The sequence below is a fragment of the Anopheles arabiensis genome, chromosome 3, assembly GCF_016920715.1.
Source record: "Anopheles arabiensis isolate DONGOLA chromosome 3, AaraD3, whole genome shotgun sequence".
Classification (NCBI taxonomy): domain Eukaryota; kingdom Metazoa; phylum Arthropoda; class Insecta; order Diptera; family Culicidae; genus Anopheles; species Anopheles arabiensis.
In genome coordinates this window covers 32,078,067-32,098,947 of record NC_053518.1, presented here as the reverse complement: position 1 = coordinate 32,098,947, position 20,881 = coordinate 32,078,067, and the positions used below count along the sequence as shown (strand labels likewise).

Here is a 20,881-nt window from a genome sequence, read left to right as displayed (position 1 = left end):
TTTCCTCCAAACACAGTTTCTAATTTTATGTACTAAATCTTTACCGACGTTATATAGACAGGGTTTCTCTCGAGCCACCTCAATCACCATAATTAAATATTGTAATACATTATACAAAATGCATTTTAACAACATCGAATGCCAACTCTAATGATCTGTCAATCGTTGCTTCGGCCTACATTCTAATTGACACTGTTGAAATGGGATTTTAAGACTTGAAAATGAAGCTTCAAGCTCAACTATAGACGTTTTTTCTCTCTTCTTTTCTCTCATTGAAGCCACAAATTTCACACACACACCAAAAAGAAAAACCACGCAACCTCAAACAGCATAATTGCTCTCACTGGTCAGATGACGATGAGGTGGCCTTCGTCTTCAGCTGCTCCGAAAATCGATCGTGCACACAAGATGATGGTTGATGTTTAGTAATAGCACACCCAGAAGGTCACACACTTTGGACATTGATTCACATACCGCGTTCGGTTCACCTTCAACAAACGGAACCAGAACCAAGCAAGAAAAAAGAAAAGCACCAGCAACCTCCCAACCCATTAACTATTTTATTGCCCGATCGCACACCTCGAACGTCCCGCGCATAGCCCGCCACACACGCCACGTTCCCTTCGAACGGAATAAAATGCAAATTCCTCCAAAACGGTGCGCAAAAGGCGGCCGAAAAACCGCCACACACACACTTTTTTGGGGTCAAATTTCCGCCCTCTCCTCCACTAAAGTGCAGGTCAAACCGAGGGCGTGTGTGTGTGTGTGCGGCGCAAAATTTTTCCTCTTTTTTCCCACCACAACCACCAGAGCTTTTAAAAGCTGCCAAAATCAGCGTTTAGCTTCCTTCTTCCCTTTTCCCTTTTTTCGGGGGCGTTCGTTTGATTTTGCAAAGTCGAGGAAAAATCGTTCACAAAACCGCCAACCGCCGCGAATGATCTGAGGCAGGAAAGTGTGCGAAATTGGTGGGGCTTGGCTTCTTTTTTTCGCCTATTCATTTTTGGCCAATGAGAGAAAAGTTTAACCACCGTTTGCACAGTGCCGGCGCAAAAACTAAATCCGCAATCCGCCGCCGAATCCCGTTTCCGTTAAATTTAAAGCAACGTTCGAATTTTTCCTCCGCGCGGGGGAAAAAGCCCCGTACGGTACACCGGGCCAGACAGGAAGAGACACGAGAAAGCAAGCAAGCAGGCGAGCGAGCAAGCAAAAAAGGGTTCAAATAAATCTAAAAACCGATACACAGCGCGTACGGTTCGCTTTTCCGCGCGTGCGATCGCTGATTTTTCCGATTTTGCTTGCTCGTCGTTGTTGTTGCTGCTGGTGGTTTTGGCCTGATTTCGTTTCTTTGTTTTCTTTTTTTCTGACTTTAATTTTCTGCAATATAAAAAAAGCACTCACACCAGAGCGCCCGGTTTCAACACACGTGGTGCTCGTGAAGTGCGTGCGCGCACACAAGAAGCACGCCAACAATCTATGTTTTTTTTCTCTCTCTTTTCTCTATTTTATTTTCAATGCATTTTATCTTTCAATGCGTTTGTATGATGGGAGATTTCTTCTTTTCTCTCTCACCCTAGTTTCCGATTGCACAATCGCACAATATTGAGCGTCTCGATCGCGATCGCGCAGCAGCTGCCGAAGCAATCAGCAACAACAAGAAGCATCAGCAGCAGCAACAGCTCGGAAAGCGACCAAAGATCGACACTTGGGACGCACACACTTGGGTCAATTGACTCGGGCGGTCAATTATGTTGGCAGTTTCGAGCAATTAATTACTCCCCCCGCTTCGTGCGATCCAACCCAAAAGTGTTTTCTAATAGACGAAAGAATTCACCGAAACGCCACAGCGCCAACGCGCCAAATGGCAAACTAAATTGAGGCCATCCTCGAAACGAAATTCCACTTTCCTTTACGTTTTCAACAGCTCTACGAACACACAAACACCTTTGCAGGAGTGGCGGATTGCGTAAAGACGCTTTCTGCTGTGAAGCTGTGCGCGGCTTTGCCAAATACGCCTTCGGGCCAAAATCGAAAACTTTCTCAGCAAGTGTGAGTAAAAGGCATTCTTGCCTCGTAAAATGCCGACCCGAGGAGCCGGCGCGCGTTTAGACCGAATGATCGCGGTCGGTGGTAGCGGAAGTGCACAATTGATAAGAAATTGCTTCCACCCGCTTTACTTCCGCTGGGGGGAGGGGAAATCGTCTTGAAGAGCGTCCAGCGCAAACGACCACCAGCGAAAGGGCAAGTTTACACACACACACACGCGCCGGGGCATAGTGATGAAGTGTGTAAGAAGTTTTGAAATCCATATGCAAACCGTCTGCACCACATCATACCACCATCAGCCATCAGTGTCTAAGACACCGCAAGAGAAAATGAAAACTATTTCAAACCAACGCAAGAAACTCGGTGAGAGGGGGAGCCGGCTAAATAAACTCTGTGTACAACAAACTTTCCTGGTGCTGTGTGTTCCGAGAGCCGTCAGTCGTCGTGGGTTGCGGGTCTCGCCGAGAGATGACGGAGATGACGACGAGTTGAGTGGGTGCGGCGCGAGCAGTGAGGGTTGAAGCTGAAACTGGAACTGGATGACCTTGCTCGATTTCTTGGACGTTTTCCGTCCCAGCGAAATGCGTTAGCGCACGAACGAACGAACGATCGAGTGCGAGCAAGCAATACAACGCATCTGTAATGATTTACGAGCACGAGCCAAGAAGCAAGGAAAGGAATTGTTTGAAAGAATGTACCAAAAACGAACCCCCAAAAACATTGCTGCCAACTTTGTCCGAGCACTTTGTGAATAGCGCATTGATTAGGCAATGAGGTTAACTCGCCAGTCAATAATTGTATTTTCCGCCGCTTGTTACTGTTTATCTTTGAGTGTTTATTGATTCAATAAGGGGTAAACTTTGTTGGGGCATGATTGGGGGAAAAACTCCCTCCTCTTCGATAACTTCAAGGGGATGCTGGATGATTCACCCACCAAACAAACGCCATAGACATGATCTTACAACAAGAGCGCACACACTCTCTTCCCCTTCTCAAAGTTATTAAAATTGTCTGGCAAGACGAAAAAGCGAAACGCTTTGCTGGGGAGCAATCATTTTGGGAAGTTTGTTTGGCTTTGGAAAGCCCCGCTCCCTTCGAAATCGAAATGCGTAATCAACTGGTTTACTTGCGACCAGTTCGTGTGTCGATGTTTGACCGAACGCACACAAGACCAGATAAAGCGAGCAAAGCCCTGCACGGTTGCAACGGAGAAACAGAGTGAGAGAGACTTTATGAGATTACATGATCCGGGTCCGCGTCAGAGCGTGGCCCTTCGCGTTTGGCATCTAGTTGGGACCCAAGCTGCTTCAGCCCAAGTGCAGCTCTTGAGGGCAAGCAGTAGCAGCTGAAGGTACTGACGCATACACCAGGCGTGTACGTTTACCCATTGGCCCATTGGTTAGGTATGATTAGATTTCAAAGTGGTGCATTCGAGCAGTGGTCGAGTGGGTTTTTGCTACCGAACGGTGTGTGTCTGTCCCGCGCGAGTGCGAGTGGGCATTACATTCGAAAAAGGGCATATTTGTGCAGTGGAAGCTGTAAATGGATACGAGCGATTCGAGACCTTCCTTGTGTGCGCATGTAGTTCAATAAGAAGCTTCGATCTCGTGATTCCTAACGGCGAAAATTGAATGTGTGCTTCAGAAACGTATCGCGCTAATTCTCAGTGCGTTAGAGACGCTTAAAAGGTCTAATAATCCGTTATTAACCCACATGAGAATGATCTAGTTTCTTTGCAGGGCTCTAAACAGTTGAAGGAATTCCATGACAATTCCAAATTTCTTAAAATAAATTGGAAAATGGAAAGATCGCATCATCTTTCAAGGTCCTTAGATCTTTCTTGTTTGATCGAAGTCTAGCTACTACTAAGAAGGATCGAATATACTAATTGATGCGAATTTTCATCGAGACAGTTAGTCTCCACCTCGTTATGCTACGAGCGTCTATTTCAAAACCTAATTTGGACTTCAAAACACTGATGTACTATTCTAACATCTTCAAACATCAACTTTAGAATAGAACTGCCAAGAGCACGCCATCCTTCAAGATTGTAAGTTTGGTATAGTTAGATCGCAGTCTAGTTACTCCCAAGAATGATCCAAAACCTTCAACACGTCGAAGAACTATCCTGATATCTTCAAACTTTTATATCTTGAAAAGAAGCTGCAAAGGGCACTAGATCGCTACATTATGTCTTGTTACATCGAATTCTACTGCTTCCAAGAAAAATCTAATAACAAAAGTAATTGAAATTATAATTGGAAAACATTCTTCCCTGAATACATTTCCTCTACATCTCAAAGCCAGAAATCGTTGTTTAGGTACTCCTGCCAACTCCAACAAGTTTATGTTTTTTTAAAACTTTCATATCTTGAAATGGAACCATCACAAAGAGAACATCAACTCTTCAAGGTCATCTTCTTCCAGCGAACATGTATTTCAATTAATCCGAAAAAGCAAAAACCTAATCAACCTGCTTGTCTTGTCCGAATCGAAAGTCCAGCTATTCCCAGGAAGGATCCAATAAATAAAGTGATTAGAATTATAATCCCAAAACCCATACCCATCCACCCACCCAGAGTGCTTCTAGACTTTCTCTCTGACTCCTTCTTTTGCCTATTTGCCTAGCCCGATGTTCACGTGGCCACGAAAGGCCACCATCAAAGGGAAGGACCAAAACGCCGAAATTGGCCCAGTTCCAATAAAATACGTGTCTAACCTTAAATTAAAATCAACCGTTTACCCCCGGCGCACGGCAACGGGAGCGACATCAAACGCCGAAAAGGGTCCCGCGTCCGTTGTCACTAACACCCGCGCAAACGCACACACACAACAAAAATAGTCAAGATATTTTTAATAAGACCCGAGCTAAACAACAAAAATATTACTCCCCCATCTTACTCCCTCCTCACTTTGGTCACCCTGTTAGCAGAGCACAGAAATTATGCAAATTATCAACGCACCATCAAACACCACGGACCACGGACATTGTAGTTGTTGGTTGCGGTTGTGACCGTCGCCAAGCTGCCAAATGCATTCAAATGAGTTGGAACGGAGGACGTCCACCACGACCACGACGACGACAACGACAACTTCAACGCTGCAGTCACTGTGCGTGGTGCGTGTCTCTCACTCTCTCTCTCTCTCTTCGAACCGTTCGAACTGGATTCAATTTATGGTGTATGAAATTATGCAACCTTCCAACAACCACAAACACACTCACACACACGCCCCAGTTCCGGCCCCGCCGCGATGATTTGTGAACATTCATTTGCACAACAAATAGGCGAACGCACAAACCGCCGGTACCCGTAAGAGAACCTCCCTGGGGAGTAGGTGAAGTTAGGTGCGCTGACTAAGCCGGAAAGAGGAGTTTGATCGTAAAGGATGCACAAAAACACGGCTCCCCGGTAAAACCTACTACATTTTCTGGAGATTATCTTGGAGGCCCCAAAAAAATGGTAAAATAGATAAAAGCTTCATCACACCAGTAAACTGGTACATCCATTAAAGTAATCGTAAAGATCATTTCCTTCCCAAATTGTTCCACACACACAACCAAAAAGCCTTTACTTTACCCCTGGCTTATTATTTGAGGTAAAAGGGAGTGAAAGTACACACACAGCAATTCCATCCAATTTTTTTTGGGGAAGAAGTGCAGTCTTGAGACTTCAAAATCACCAAATCTCCTCCGATTCGGATGGGCAATCACTTACAAATGAAGCTTTACACCCGATCGAGAGAGAGCAATGGTTTTGAGATGTAGGCGACGAACCGGACGTACGTGTTCGGGTTCGTTTCGTATCGTATCACCTTGCAATTTGGAGTTTGAAGCTGACCCGAACGAACGCCACGTACCAACACACGTGATTCCTGTGAATTAGGCGGCGATCATGACCTTTCCGATGTGCTCAGAACTGCACAGCGAACGTGATCTTGCACCAAATGGACCAGCAGTAGCAGCAGCAGCGGTGAAGCAGCACTCATTGGAGGGGTATATAAAGCTGCTCCCGAGGCACAAATGATACATCCATCTTGGACTTGTACTCAAAACAGCTCAAAATGTGCTCCAATCGTTCCGCTTTCGGGCTATTACTGTTGGCGTGGCTAGCAAGTGTGACGGTACTTGGCGTCGAAGCGTACACAACACCTCCACCGACTACTGCCAACTGTACCACCATCAGTACCTTTGATGCTGCCCTCCAGGAATGTGTCATCCAGCTCGGAATTGCACCGGAACGACTCGACCAGGAGTACAACCTACTGCTCTACCCTGCCGATCGGGACACCATGTGCTTGGTACGATGTATCGGTGTGCTGCTTCGCTTCTGGAACGATACGACCGGACTGCGCGAGGCAACGGTCCGTCAGTACTACAAACCAGCACCGGAAGACCAAGACTACCAGAACCGTACCCGCAGCTGTCTCGCGGCACTGGAACCTAGCGTAACGGACGTTTGCGAACGAGCGCATCGATCGTTCCTTTGCTATCATCAGCACTACGGATACCTTCGCAAGACTGATCGCTACGTACCCAAAACACCGCTCGAGATGAAACAGATCCAGCAGGACTGTGTGGATGTTTATGGGTTAGACCCGGCCCGGTTGAACCACTACCAGGACGGTCAATTTCCCGACGATCCTGAAACGCAATGCTTCGTGCGATGCGTTGGACTTCGGGCTGGACTGTACACCGACCGGGACGGACCGAACATTGACCGGATGTACATACAGTGTGAATCGTGCGCCGATGAGACGTTGTTTCGTGCAAAGGCTGGCGAGTGTATCGCGGCACAGAGGCGGCACAAGCTGAGCAAGTGTACGGCCGCCTACCGGACGCTGTACCATTGCTTCCGGGACGATCAGCTCGATCTGTACGCAAGCTTAACGACGGCGGCTGCGACGGCGGCAGCGATGACTACCACGACGACCACCAAGAAAAGCACACCACCGAACGCTATTCCGGCGCTTTCGGTTAGGAAACCGAGCGATAGGGCGAAATTGTCGCCCGATGCCTGGCAGCTGGAGATCATCCTGGAGGGTCTTTACAATCAGAAGTACTGAGAGGGGTGTATTTTTTGCGATTTAATAATGTTACTGGGGGAATCGGGCTTATTTATTTTAAATACTTTATAGGAATACTTTATACTTTATTTATTTTCATAGGAAATCATAAAAATCCGTTATTTTTACAATAAAGATCATATTTTTTACCTACAGTTGTACTTGAAACCAACTTTTCGTGGAAATGTTCAACTCTTGGAAAAGAATCATATCTGAAAGGCCAAACTATGGTCCAAAGTTTTAAACAAAATAATAAAAATTCCATAAAACGTCAAATTTAGATATAATTGGACATTAAACCATATTTTGATTCACATTGTAACCCTTTAAAAGCAATGTTCATGGTCCAAAGTTCACCATTTTGAAGAAAATCATTAAACAATTCTATAAAAATTGTGAAATTTTAACCTTTTGAAAGCAATTTCAATTGCAAATCATCCAATGGTTCGCACAACATCAAACCCGATTGCAATTGCCGGACACTCCCTGTAAACTACCGAAACACACGCAATGACGACGACGAGCAGCCTCTGGGGCAGCAGATTGATGCAGCACACGAAACACAAAACCCGCCACCAAAACAAAATGGAAAGTGAGAAGATGAGAAGAATATTTCTACGCCGTCCGTGCTACCTTTATTTTCACATCAAACACTACCGTATCCGCCTGCCTCACCAGGGGGGGAAAAATCGGTCCCAAGTTTTCCCACCGATCCAAGGCGCAATATTGCAGCAGCAGCAGCAGCAAGCCGTCGTAAGTCGTGCGCTCGTTCGTGCGCACGCTGCCACCTTGCGCGAACGGAGCCCGGTACGCGGTAATTAAAGAGCGGCCACACAAAAACAAGCGAATTTTGGTGGCGAAACCACGGGGTAGGTTTCCCAAAAAAAAAAAAAAAAGAAAAAAACGAAAAATGCTGATACCCGTCGTCTCCCACTGCTTTTCAAAGGCCCGTCGGGCCGTAATCGCGATCACGTGGTGGTGGTGAGCGGGTGGGGTTTTGTTGTATGCAATGAAGATATTGCAATCGCACAAATACTGCTGTGCAAGGCATTCCAGAAATATTGCATCAATTTTGAAGAGATTTTTGGGCTCTTTTTTGGGATTTCCCTTTTCGCAGATAAAAAGTCTTATTTGAACTGATGTGAGTTAAGTGCTTCGTGAGCAGTAAACTTCCAACAGCAGCTTTAGATAAGCAGCTGTGATTGCTTGTTGTCGGAGAGATAAGAACGCACAGGATGGTGCACAGTGGCACTTGCAAAGGGCCTAACCAGGGCTTATCGGTGGCAGCCGATAAGGTTGCTTTTGAGCAGGCTTTGATTTACAACTCCTTAAAAGTCTGAACTTAAGTAGCGAAACAACTTTGAAGAATGGGTTTTTGGGTAAAAGCCACAATGTCTAACAGGTAGGATCTCTTCAACAAACTTCAGACTTTCTTGCCCATTAGTCGACGACCAATATCCACCAACTCTTGCCCAAGAAGTCTCCCTGCCGCCGTCGCTACGAGGTCCTAATATCGTCCACAATTCTCAGATTTTAATGTCACCACCACTTACCTTTGATTACTCGGTCATTTAGTCACTGCCGTAGCGGTGTATCCTGCCGCGACTCCCCAGAATTGACTTCGGTGGTGTCACTTTCGGGAAGGTCCTTCCGGAACTTCCGACTAAAACACACCCGCTCTGCCCGTATCTGGACCAACTTTACCGCAGCACAAATTTTCACACTTCCCCACACTTGATTTTCCTCCACTTTTCACCGGACCAAACACCGGACTGGACAGTGAACAACAACAAAAAAAAAATGGGGCTTACTTTTGCCCACCACTTTCCACGCACGTGAGAGACACCACAGCCTACTGCTTCTTATTTTTATTTCTGGTATTTTTCACACATGCCCTCGCCCACTTTCCTCTTCTCGGCTTCGTTCCCGGCGTGCGGTACAAGTCGACCAAATTGCACCACCACCACACACCACCACGCGGCGGCGGCGTTGCGCCAACTTTCACTTGCTTTTTTTCCTTCTTTTTATTCAACTACCACGCGCACGGCCGGCTGCTGCAACGGATAGACAGCACTGAAGCGCACTGATTTTTGCTTAACGATTTTCCTTCTTTTTTTTTGTTGGCGCGCTGTAACCAAGGCAATACTGAAGAACGATTGCAAGTAGACGTGGTTTACTAGGATATTAAAATAGAAATTAGAAGAATAAAAAAAACACACAACACCAAAAAAAAGGAGGTGAACAGATAGGCTGGGGACAGCCTCTAAGAAATTTGGGACTAAAGTAAAGGGCTGCGAAAGGACACGCAGGAATTACAAACAGTGGCGGGGAAGCTGCTTCATCAGCTGTGCCCAACCTTAAAGCCACAATCTTTTTGGTCTACATTTGGATTTGTTTACAAACTGCACGCTGCACACTGACGATGTGTGGCCCCGTGTGACCTGTGAACGGTGTGTGCGTGTGTGGGGTTTCCCCGGGAAAAAGTCTACGGCACCCACGAGAGTGTATTGGCTGGGGATTGCAACCTCCGTGTTGCGTTATCTACGTTCACAGGTCCCGTACACTGGGACACACACACACACATACACACGTGTACGTTACTGAAACTCACTTTAATCTACGACGAGGACCACCTTGGACCACCGTAACACTTTTCACCCGTCACACGACTGGCTGAAAAATCACGGAAAAATGGGCAAGAAAAGCGCGAGCCCGACACACGCACGTCCACTTTCGTTGGTTGTTTGTTTTGTTTTGATCAGTCTGTCAGTCAGTGTGCGCTGGCGGTGTCAAATGGTGCTGGTGAGTTTTGGCCACGGAATGCGGTGAAGCCAGCCCATAGTGTGCTGTGACCGATTTCGTACGCTACGGTTGCTCATTGGCTGAAGGCCAACGGAGGAGAGAAGGAGAACGGTAGCTTAGAAAGAGACAAACGGAGGATGCGTTCGGGCTACGGGGCGAAATGAAGTTTGCGTTTTTCGCCACCGTACAGACTATTGGAAATAAAAACGAAAAGAAAAGCGTGTTTTTGAGAATATTAATGTATATTAAATGATCTTCGGGTGAAAAAGGACAAATAATTATCTAAACAGTATTTTTATCGTTTTTGGAAGCAAATATATTACAGAAAAACCAATGGGGCGAAATTGGACATTTTCGAACAAACTTTTAAAGTTCAAAATGACAGTTATAAAACATCATCACACGTGCGAGACCCAAGAAATTAAAAATAACAATCGAACTCATTCTTTTTGGATTATTAAAGATTTCAAAACAGCTTTATAATGATTCTATAATGATATAGCCCGATGTTTCAGAATGAATAATGTATGTTGAGGTTTTGGGCTGACCGTTTGTTGAACCTGTGAACAATTTAACTTGTTTCCTTACTGTTTTCCGAATAAAATCAAACAATAATTTAAAAAAAAATACTTTGAGCTTTCACTCTCTCTCTCTCTCTCTCTCTCTCTCTCTTTCTCTATCTTGTTGGTCTGCTCACGATAGAGCACGTCGATGTGACATGACCCGGTCAACAATATTTCTCCAGGATGCTCGGTCCCTGGCTGCAGCCTATCATCCATGCAGACACCCGATGCAGACACCCGGCTCCTCTGGGCCTTATGCCGAACTGGGGATCGCTGACGAACACCTTCTTGGAGGGGCATGAGTCCGGCATCCTCATGACATGCCCCAGACATCGTATCCTGTCAGCCTTCGCCACCGTCTGAGTCACCGGCAAGCAGGTACAGGCGGTCCCCGAGAACAACGGTTAATGGGGACCGAAAACGGCCGTAAAATACCGCGTATCTCGAATTTCCGCGTAAGTCGAATCTCGTGATTTCCTGCCAAAATATCACTAATTTTCGTGCAATTTTACTAGTTGGGACTGTTTTTATTCACTTAATAAATGATTTGGTATGATTCTGACTGAATATGATAGTTTCAAACCGTTGCAAATGGTTGTTAACATTTGTAGCATATCTGCTATACAGAACATATTGTAATACACACTATCAGCCATATACACATAGTAACACACTTTGGAAAGCCAAGTCACACCATTGTAACACATTCATTATAACACATTCAGTAAATCAGATCATACCATAGCACCGCAACCGGAAGAGTTCAGGCTGTCCATTCAAACAAATAACAGATGTGACACACTTATCAAAAACAACCGAAACGCACAACATAAGCAGGAACAGTATGTAACCCAAAGCAGGAACTTAGTGACAAGAACCATCGTTCTTGCCAACAAAAGACAAACGTAACTAGCTGAGTGAAAACAATAACTTTCCAACATACAACCCGGAACCAAATGTGAGAAACCCTTAACTTCATTTTAGTATAAATAAAACCAACTCCGATCATGGCAAGTCAGATTCGTTCGGACTGTCAAGATAGGACATTACGCTGCCCAAAAATCTTCGCCTTCCAACTTATTTCAAGAGTTTAGTTATGTCCCCCTTCCCAAGGTAAGGCTTCTAAACTCCAACGTTTCCAGTAAGGGAAACCTCCTAAAGGTTTCTATGATCGCCTGGACGATCAAGTGTCGAAAGTCCGCTCGAACGAAGTTTTATTCCACCTCGGCTCATGTCAGCGAAACACTGACCTACCGCGACGGTACTCGAAGTACAGTTGTACGATCATCGCATTACATGGCGACCGTAGCTATCGTCCGAACTCATTACATGGCGACCGTGACCTTAATCTGCAATCGACAGGCAAAAGTGTAAGCAAATTATTTCAAGTAAAATGTGATACGTACAACGGTAACGTAAAGCTAAAGTGTCGTGTGACGAACCAAAAGTATTGTGACCATAACCGGCATTCGGCGGAAAATGAAAAAAAAGTGTCAAATGTGCAATTTTTTTTACGGAACATTCATCAACGCAGCTGGCGCAAGTAACTCATATGTGCAAGGTCATATATAAACAATAACGATGAAAGAACAGCTACAAGCAAGTTCCGTACAGTGCAGAATGAAAAATAAAAACATTTAGTGCAGTGTAAGTGCGAAATGAATGGTTAATTGATGAACAAACATTAACCGTACACAGTGTTGTGAGAACCTACCTAAATGTGTAAAAACGTATTAACGCTCATGCGATCGGTTTACCTAACAGAGTAACCTTGAAATGGGAAACTATAAAAAAAGCTAACTTTTAACAACAACCCAAGTTCAGCACAGTACAGTAAAGCAATCGATACGATTCTTGGAGCAAGTGATATGGAATAATAAAGTGCAGTGCAAAACAAGCTGTGGTCAGCGCGATTGAATGGAACAACCGTTCCCACCGTGGAAGACGAAAAGACAAACCGAGCCTACTGCCCAATATGGATTGGCAGACAAGAATGAACGAGTCGGGGTTGAGACGACAAGACATCGAGCGACAACTGATGACATCGCAGAACTTCACATGTAACATCGAGTATGTACCTAGCACCGATTTAACACCTTGCACCGGTAAAAATGCAGCGTAGCATCATCATCAGCAGCAGCAACATTAAATACATGTTATGTATTTAAATAAGGTACCGTAAATTCAAAATTTTACTGATGAGGCTGCATAAATTTGCAAAAGCAGCAGAAAAAAACAGTTTAAGAATATATTCCCCTTGCATGACAGATACAAATAAGATATCAAATTAATCCACATCAAACATAAGACGCAAAAATGACAAAATCAAATTTTAACGTAAATACGAAGATAAGCAAAGCATTAGAGCTTGCGATGCATAAGATATGCCTAATAGCAAAGAAACACAAAAGAATCAAACTAAAACTATCAATGATAACATATTTAAAGATTGCTTGCTGACAATTCAAGAAGTATCAAACAAATCTATTTTCAATACCGATTTTATCTTACATAAGAAGAACTACTAGACCACTAGATTGAGAAGAAGGTTTAATAACCCCTACAGAAAACTATATTTGGCGTATAAATCCAGTACAAAAAGCAATAACATATGAATGAAAAAAAAAAATTTAAGACCATGTTAGAAATTAACAGCAAAAAAAAAAATATCTTAAAGTAAAATATCGATCAATTTAAGATTTTAAATCATTTAAATGAACTAAAACTAACAAAAATAACAAAAATGGCTAAATTTGATCTTGAAACAGCCATAGGTCTCGTACCAATGTACGATGGTTCTTCTGATACTTTTGACACATTTGAAGATGCATCAAAGTTTTTGTTTGAACTAAATCCAAACCATGAAGCGATGCTTATAAAATTCCTACGAACCAGACTGATTGGTAAAGCAAGAATAGGGCTACCTAACAATATTACATCTTTTACAGAGCTTATAAACGACATCAAAAGAAGATGTAAAGAAAAACTAACACCCGACAGGATTATAGTGGAATTGAAATCCATTACATCAAAGGATACACAAACAATTTGCGAGAAAGTTGAAATGCTTACAGAAAAACTCAATTTAATTTACCTAGAATTAGAATTCCCAGAAAAAATTGCAAGCGATATGGCAATCAAACAAGGGATAGAAACTCTAAAACAAAAGATTTCAAATGAAGAAACTAAAATGATCTTGAAGATTGGCACTTTCTTAACGATAACAGATGCAACTCAAAAGGTATTGGAAAATGAAAGCGAGGAAATAAATAAAAATAGTTATCAATTTAACACACATGGCTATAGCCTAAACCATGAATACCCGCAAAGAAACAACCAGCTTAATTACCATTTTTTTCCAAATTTGAATCAATCATTAACTACTCAAACAACACCCAACAACTATAGTTATAGAAATAATAACAACTTCAGTTTCTACAAACGCCACCATCAGTTAAAGAATTGTAGTAGTCAGAGTCAAGTTAATCAAGGATATAATAATCGCGAATACAATTATAGCAATAGTATTCAGAACAGATTTAATAATATGCAATGTTATTACATCAGAACAGAACAGAACAGAAATGAACAATTCAATAATAATAATCAATTACATAAGAATCATATTTACCACCAAAATGATGAAGATTATAGAAATACTATTCAAATGAAAGACCATGCTAAAAAATATTATAAAAAGGTTAACAGCAAAGCAAACTATAATGACAGAAAATATGAAGATAAATCAAAAAGAAGACATACATTAAATAATGAAACAAATAATGATATGAAAAGGTCAAGAGACGACTCAAAACGAATAATGAAAGAGAACGATAAATTCACAAAAGAATATGAAAATGATACTAACAATGATTATAAACATGAAAACAAACAACATATACAAATGATTACAATAAGCAATGACAATGAGAAAAATATGGTTGAAAAACAAGTAACAGATAGTTTAATACTGCTAGACAACATGGAAATGAATGATGAAATTAATTGCAACGACAATCATGCAACTGAGCCAAAACATTTGAAGAAAAGAAAACGTAACATGAAATCAAAGAAAAAGTATATAAATGAATTAAACAATGAATTATATTGCCACGATAATAAGGCTAGAAAAATGAATTATTCCACATTATGTGAAGAAAATATAAAAGAACCAAGAAATAATGTTACTTACGACAAGATTCTAAAAGAGCTCAAAGAAAAATTTCATAATGTTATCACCATGCAAAAAGTCATAAGATCTATAAAAGCAGAAAACTCTAGAAACGAACCTAACAAAGGAATCATAGGAAATTCAAAATATTTTAGGAGAAAATTAAATATTCAAAATTCTTTATCTCTAGATAATAGATCTATTTACATAAAATATTACCCACCTTAAGAGATAAGAAATGATTTTATTACTAAACCAAAAAAAAGCATAGCAAAAAAAATCAGTTTAATTAAATGAAAAGAATAACTTCAAACAATTTCATTATTTACGTTATTCTATTAAAGGGGGGAGGTGTAGCATATCTGCTATACAGAACATATTGTAATACACACTATCAGCCATATACACATAGTAACACACTTTGGAAAGCCAAGTCACACCATTGTAACACATTCATTATAACACATTCAGTAAATCAGATCATACCATAGCACCGCAACCGGAAGAGTTCAGGCTGTCCATTCAAACAAATAACAGATGTGACACACTTATCAAAAACAACCGAAACGCACAACATAAGCAGGAACAGTATGTAACCCAAAGCAGGAACAGTATATGCATTAAACCCAAAACAGGAACTTAGTGACAAGAACCATCGTTCTTGCCAACAAAAGACAAACGTAACTAGCTGAGTGAAAACAATAACTTTCCAACATACAACCCGGAACCAAATGTGAGAAACCCTTAACTTCATTTTAGTATAAATAAAACCAACTCCGATCATGGCAAGTCAGATTCGTTCGGACTGTCAAGATAGGACATTACGCTGCCCAAAAATCTTCGCCTTCCAACTTATTTCAAGAGTTTAGTTATGTCCCCCTTCCCAAGGTAAGGCTTCTAAACTCCAACGTTTCCAGTAAGGGAAACCTCCTAAAGGTTTCTATGATCGCCTGGACGATCAAGTGTCGAAAGTCCGCTCGAACGAAGTTTTATTCCACCTCGGCTCATGTCAGCGAAACACTGACCTACCGCGACGGTACTCGAAGTACAGTTGTACGATCATCGCATTACATGGCGACCGTAGCTATCGTCCGAACTCATTACACATTCGATCAAAAGGGAAATTATTTGGCATTTTACAATTGATGTGTCAAATCAGTACAATTTGCCCAAAGAACTTTCAAATTTAGAAAACCGCGTATCTCCAAATCCGCGTATAAGAGGTACCGTGTATCTCGGGGACCGCCTGTACTTCGTCTTCGTCGCATGTATTCTCAATCCAATTCTTGCTGCTTCGCGTTTGAGTCGGGTGTACGCCTCACACACTTTCGCTGTTGTCCTGCCGATGATGTCGATGTCATCCGCGAAGCCAAGAAATTGAAGAGATCGGTAGAGGATAGTGCCACGGATATATCGTTGTCTAGCCCCGCGCCTCGAATGACACCTTCCAGGACGATGTTGAAGAGGAGACAGGAGAGTCCGTCACCTTGCCTCAGACCCCTGTGAGATTCGAACGATTCCGACATCAAGTTCGACACTCTCACCTTGCACTGCACCCCGTTCATGGTGGCCTCTAACAGCCGGATCAACTTCCCAGGGAAGTGATACCGCTGCATAATGCTCCATAGTTCCTTCCGGTCTATGGTGTCGTAGGCCGCCTTCAAGTCGATGAACAGATGGTGCGTTGGGATCTGGCACTCTCGCCACTTCTGGAGGATCTGCCGTAGAGTGAAAATTTGGTCGGTGGTGGATTTGCCTCCAACAAACCCAGCTTGATAGCTGCCGACAAAATTTGTAGCAAGGGGCGCAAGTCTGCAGAACAGGATCTGGGACAGGATCTTGTAGGCGGCATTCAGGACTGTGATGGCTCGGAAATTCGAGCAATCCAGCCTGTCGCCCTGTTTGTAGACTGGGTGAATAACACCCAGCTTCCACTCCTCCGGTAGTTCCTCCTGCTCCCTCCAGACTTTCACGATCTGCTGATGCATTTCGACGGCAAGCCTCTCCGACCCCATCTTGAAGAGCTCGACCGCCAGTCCATCGCTGCCGGCATACTTATTGCTCTTAAGCTGCTTGATGACGCTGGCAGTCTCATCCAGAGATGGCGGGGGCACTTCGTCGTCTGCGCCGATGCTGTCGCTGTTGTTACTGCTGTGCTGCTGCTGTGGTGGTTTCCTTGTTTAAGCGTTTAATACTGAGCAATATGCGATACATTTCTTTCGAAACAATTCACCAACTCCACAACCAGGATACATTATAAAGTATAATTTTATTCAAAAATTCGCTTCCATCGCACTTTTGCCTGTCACGTGCATGTGTGTGTTGTTGCTGCTGTTGTTGTAGCTTTACTGCTACCTTCCGATAACTCTCTTCACTTTGCTCAAACCGTGTGTTATGAGAAAAAGAGAGAGAACGAAAAAAACTTTTTTCTTCCAAAGGAAATGCCTTTGTCCGGCCTCTCATGCTCCATTACACAGTAAGTGCCAATAATAATCTGCACCTGGGTTTGGAATACAAACAAACCAAAGAACAAACAACCAAAGACTCTTTTTTCAACATTAATTATAAGGGTTTTAAGTACAAAAAATTCGCGCCCATCGTCCTCTTGCAAGCAAACACACAACAAATACACACACACACATACCATATCTCTTCGAGCATGATTTGCTTCACAGCTGCAAAACCGCAACAGTTGCAGTTGGGGGAAGGAAACCGAGACTAACGGAAGAGCGTCACCTCATCTCAAATACTGGTGCACTTCCAACCCGCCAAACCACTCCGTACCCAACATTGGTCTACTATAAACAGGCATACGCAACAGCGGGTTACACACACACACGATCGCACGTTGTTTGATTCCGACTTTAAACAGTAAATTTGCATCTATCAATATTTGCATTAGATGTGTGTGTATATATATATATATATATATATGTATATAAGTAGCTGGTATAATTTGCTATATAATTTTCTGCTCCATGCTTTGTGCGCACACAATGCCTGCGCACTTGCCTGCCGCTTTTGCGCTCAATATTCTGCTCATCCGGTAGCGTAAGTGCGCAATCGACCGAATTATCCGTTTAAAAAAAGGGCGTATAAAGAATTGAAAATAGAAAACAACGGTAATAAACAAACTCTGTCCTCACTTCCTCACCCTCGGTAGGGTAATTCAGACACCAAAAAATAATAAAAAAATAAACACACTCATTCACGCACGCAGTAATCCCTACTGGCGGGGGGAGGGAGGGAGTTCGTCTTAAATGCTACACGCCAAAACAAAGGTAAAAAAAGCCATCTTTCCTCCCGTGTATCTGCTTGGCAAACGTTTTGCCACGTAACACTGTCTTACACGTGTAACCCGGCGCAGGCAGCGCGGCGGCGGGGTGGGAAGTTGCTATAATTATTAAATCGATCACATTTTGTTGTTATGTTATGAAATTTTACTTCCCTTGCGCACGCCTTATTTAATAAGAAAGGCAAATCGTTTACTCAAATCTTGTTCTTTTTTTTGTTTTGTTGTTGCTATAAAACAAACCAAGGAAACGAAGCTTGAAAGGTTCAACTTGTAATGCACACAAGCGAACGAAATATGGAGAAAGAAAGGGAGGGATTTGTTTCGAACTACGCATTAAAACATAAACAAAAATGCCATTTTTATCCTTCTTAAGGACATTTGCTTTGTTGCACTGCACTATCTGTCTGTCTCTCTCTCTTCCCTTTTCTATCTCTCTAATTATCTGTCTCTCTCTTCTCTCTTAACCATCCAAAACTACAATCTAGGGAAAGAAGCACGTGGTTGCTGGTGTGATGAAAAACAGGGAAAAGTGGGGTTACAGATTTTCATCATCCGAGTATTGCACTACAACAGTATAGAAAAGGAAACAATTCCAACGGATGGAAATTGGAAAATTGGGGAGGGGGGGGGGTGGGGGGCGAGCAAAAAAAAACAGGAGACAAATCCTGATATTTGCATTAAAGATATTTAGAAAAAAAAAACAAACAAACACACTGGAAGCAATAATAGCGGTACGTGAATCGAACGGTTTAAATTCGCCCTCACCGTACAACGGTCCAACCTTTCACACTAAGCTACACTTAAGCGTTAAACTAGCCACTATAAACAGCTTACGGGAAGGGGGATTTTTAAAACACAGAAACAAAGAACAAATTCCCGCGACAATCGGGGGAGCGGGAGCAAGAAACGATTCAAGGGAAGGAAGGCCTGTGAAACAGTACAAACTACATAATAATAATAATAATAATGATCGCTCGTCCTCGTATGTACACCAGTCGTCTTTAGCGCTTACGCGCAATCAGTCTTTCGCGCATTCTTTTGCCCACTAACCGAAGAAACCGACAAAAGAACGGAAAACCGATCGCGCCGACACATGTGGCCTTTTAGCCTGTGTGTATGTGTCACTCTCTCTCTCTCTCCCTCTCCTTATGTTACCTTATTTCTTACGTACTAGTTTTTAATTAATTGCTCTATTTGCTAAAAATTTCAGTCATTTGATGCTTGTTTTATCATTTTCGATTTTTTACCTTTCTGCTTTTTTTTTTCTTTTCTTTTGTCTTGCCTATATTACGTGTGTCTGTCTGTCTGCCTGCCTGTGTGTGTATGTTTGTATGTTTTTGATAATATTTTCCACGGCTGATACTGCTGCCTCGCTTCGAGAGAAATCAATAAAAAGCTACGCTACGCGTCTGCCCAAAATACCACTTACACGCTTGCTCTTTTTCGTCCGCTTTTTTGAATAAATACACGCGCTCTCGGTCTGCTGTCTGTCGCTACGCCCCTTCGTGGGAAAAGGGGAATAAGCCCCGGAATCGCGAGAAAAGATCTTCTTCTTCTTCTTCTTTGTTTTTTTAATCAAAAAGGGAGCCGGTTTCAGGTTCGATGCGCAAAGCAAGGCACACACTTTCAGCTACTGTTTGCGCACCCGATGTGGGCTTCCTTCCTTCCTTGCCGGCCATTTCTACTTCGGTGGTATTTTCGATCGATTCGAATATATCATATCAGACCTAGTAAGGGCTAGAGCTAGGCTGAGATTGGCTCTTTTTTCTTCGAAAATAATTGAATTACCTTTTTTGTTTCCTTTTACTAATCTGCTTCCCGATTTTTTTTTCGATTTTAGATGTTTTTAGAATGTTTGTTCGTTATATTCTATATTGTAATATATGGAAACCGTGGTGTTTTTGTTGTTGTTGTTGTTACTTTTTGCTTAGCCCAAAACTTACACTATTAGCTCCATGGAAAATATCGCCTCAACGTCGCACACGTACACACAGTCGCCCACGGGTCAAAGGTGCTGGGAAACACCCAATTTAAAAGGGTGTTGTGTAAGGAAAGGCTTCTTCACACTACCATTCTACAAAAAAGAAAAAAAACATAACTAAACCCACTTCTAGGTTTAATCTAGCATAACCAACAAACGGGCAAATATGTGTTATAACAGCAAGCACATGTTTGCAAAATGTTTAAAAAACAAACAATTCACTATTGGAGGATTGTTGTGGAATTAACCGAAACAGACACACACACACACACAATTCCGGTGCGTGTGTTTTTGTTTCATTTAAAATGGGAGGAGCCGGGTGTGTATGTAAAGATTCCATAACTACATTAAAAATAGCAACACTAGCAAACTAATCAGATTGTGCAAAGGGAACGTAACCATAAAAATGGCCAACCATTTGAAAAAACAAACGGTTAGCATGCCGCGTCCTCCGTTCAGTGTTTCTGTGTGACATGCAAACGAAACGGGCGGCTCCATAAACCGTGCATCCTTGTTGAGGGGTCACGTAAAACGGTTAAAAACGAATAACATAACGTTTACAAGCTACCTAGAGCGAGCAGTAAAAAAAACAGCTCCTTTTCTGCTCGCGAAATCGAACCATTCTTCTTTCACCTTAACTGCTGCGCTGCAACACTCACACATTCGCTACTGCTACTACTACCTATTACTACGACGATGACCATGATCCGCGTTGTACAATTTAAAACAAAATGCACAAACAACCCGGATAGCTTGTTGTTCGTCGGGGTGTTCCAGCACCCCTACACACTATTTCCGGGGTCTCGAACGCCTCGAACGGGAGGCACACGCGTAGCTGCGGCGAAGTCTTGTCGTTTCTAGTGCTCACCGCGAAGCAACTCCATTAGCAGATTAAACGACGGCTCCTCGCCGTCCTTCGGTTTAATCGTGAGCATTTCTTTGCCAACCTAAAAGCCGAAAAC

The 20,881-nt window shown here is 42.8% G+C and overlaps 3 protein-coding genes across 6 annotated transcripts in view; 1 reads left to right on the top strand and 2 right to left on the bottom strand.

The window, feature by feature from the left end:
• Positions 1–9,877, bottom strand: part of LOC120901018 (beta-1,4-glucuronyltransferase 1) — an 85,365-nt gene extending 75,488 nt beyond the window's left edge. The window contains exons 1-2 of one of the 2 annotated variants that reach the window (XM_040308699.1): positions 9,719–9,877; positions 8,661–9,283 (exon numbers count right to left, since the gene is read on the bottom strand). The gene's annotated coding sequence lies outside the window, so the exon portion shown is untranslated. The remainder of the gene's footprint in view (positions 1–8,660; positions 9,284–9,718) is intronic. The other variant, XM_040308700.1, reaches the window with a different exon arrangement.
• Positions 6,086–7,252, top strand: LOC120901019 (general odorant-binding protein 45-like). Its single transcript, XM_040308702.1, has one exon. It carries the CDS (start codon positions 6,106–6,108, stop codon positions 7,105–7,107), a length of 1,002 nt encoding a protein of 333 aa, XP_040164636.1. The 5' UTR covers positions 6,086–6,105; the 3' UTR covers positions 7,108–7,252.
• A 7,016-nt stretch (positions 9,878–16,893) lies between the features above and the next one.
• The window catches only part of LOC120901263 (nuclear hormone receptor FTZ-F1 beta), a 43,706-nt gene continuing 39,718 nt past the window's right edge, over positions 16,894–20,881 (bottom strand). For all 3 annotated transcript variants that reach the window (XM_040308973.1, XM_040308974.1, XM_040308975.1), the window contains one exon: positions 16,894–20,866. In XM_040308973.1, the coding sequence (XP_040164907.1) occupies positions 20,777–20,866 (90 nt within the window). In that variant the 3' untranslated portion in view covers positions 16,894–20,776. The remainder of the gene's footprint in view (positions 20,867–20,881) is intronic.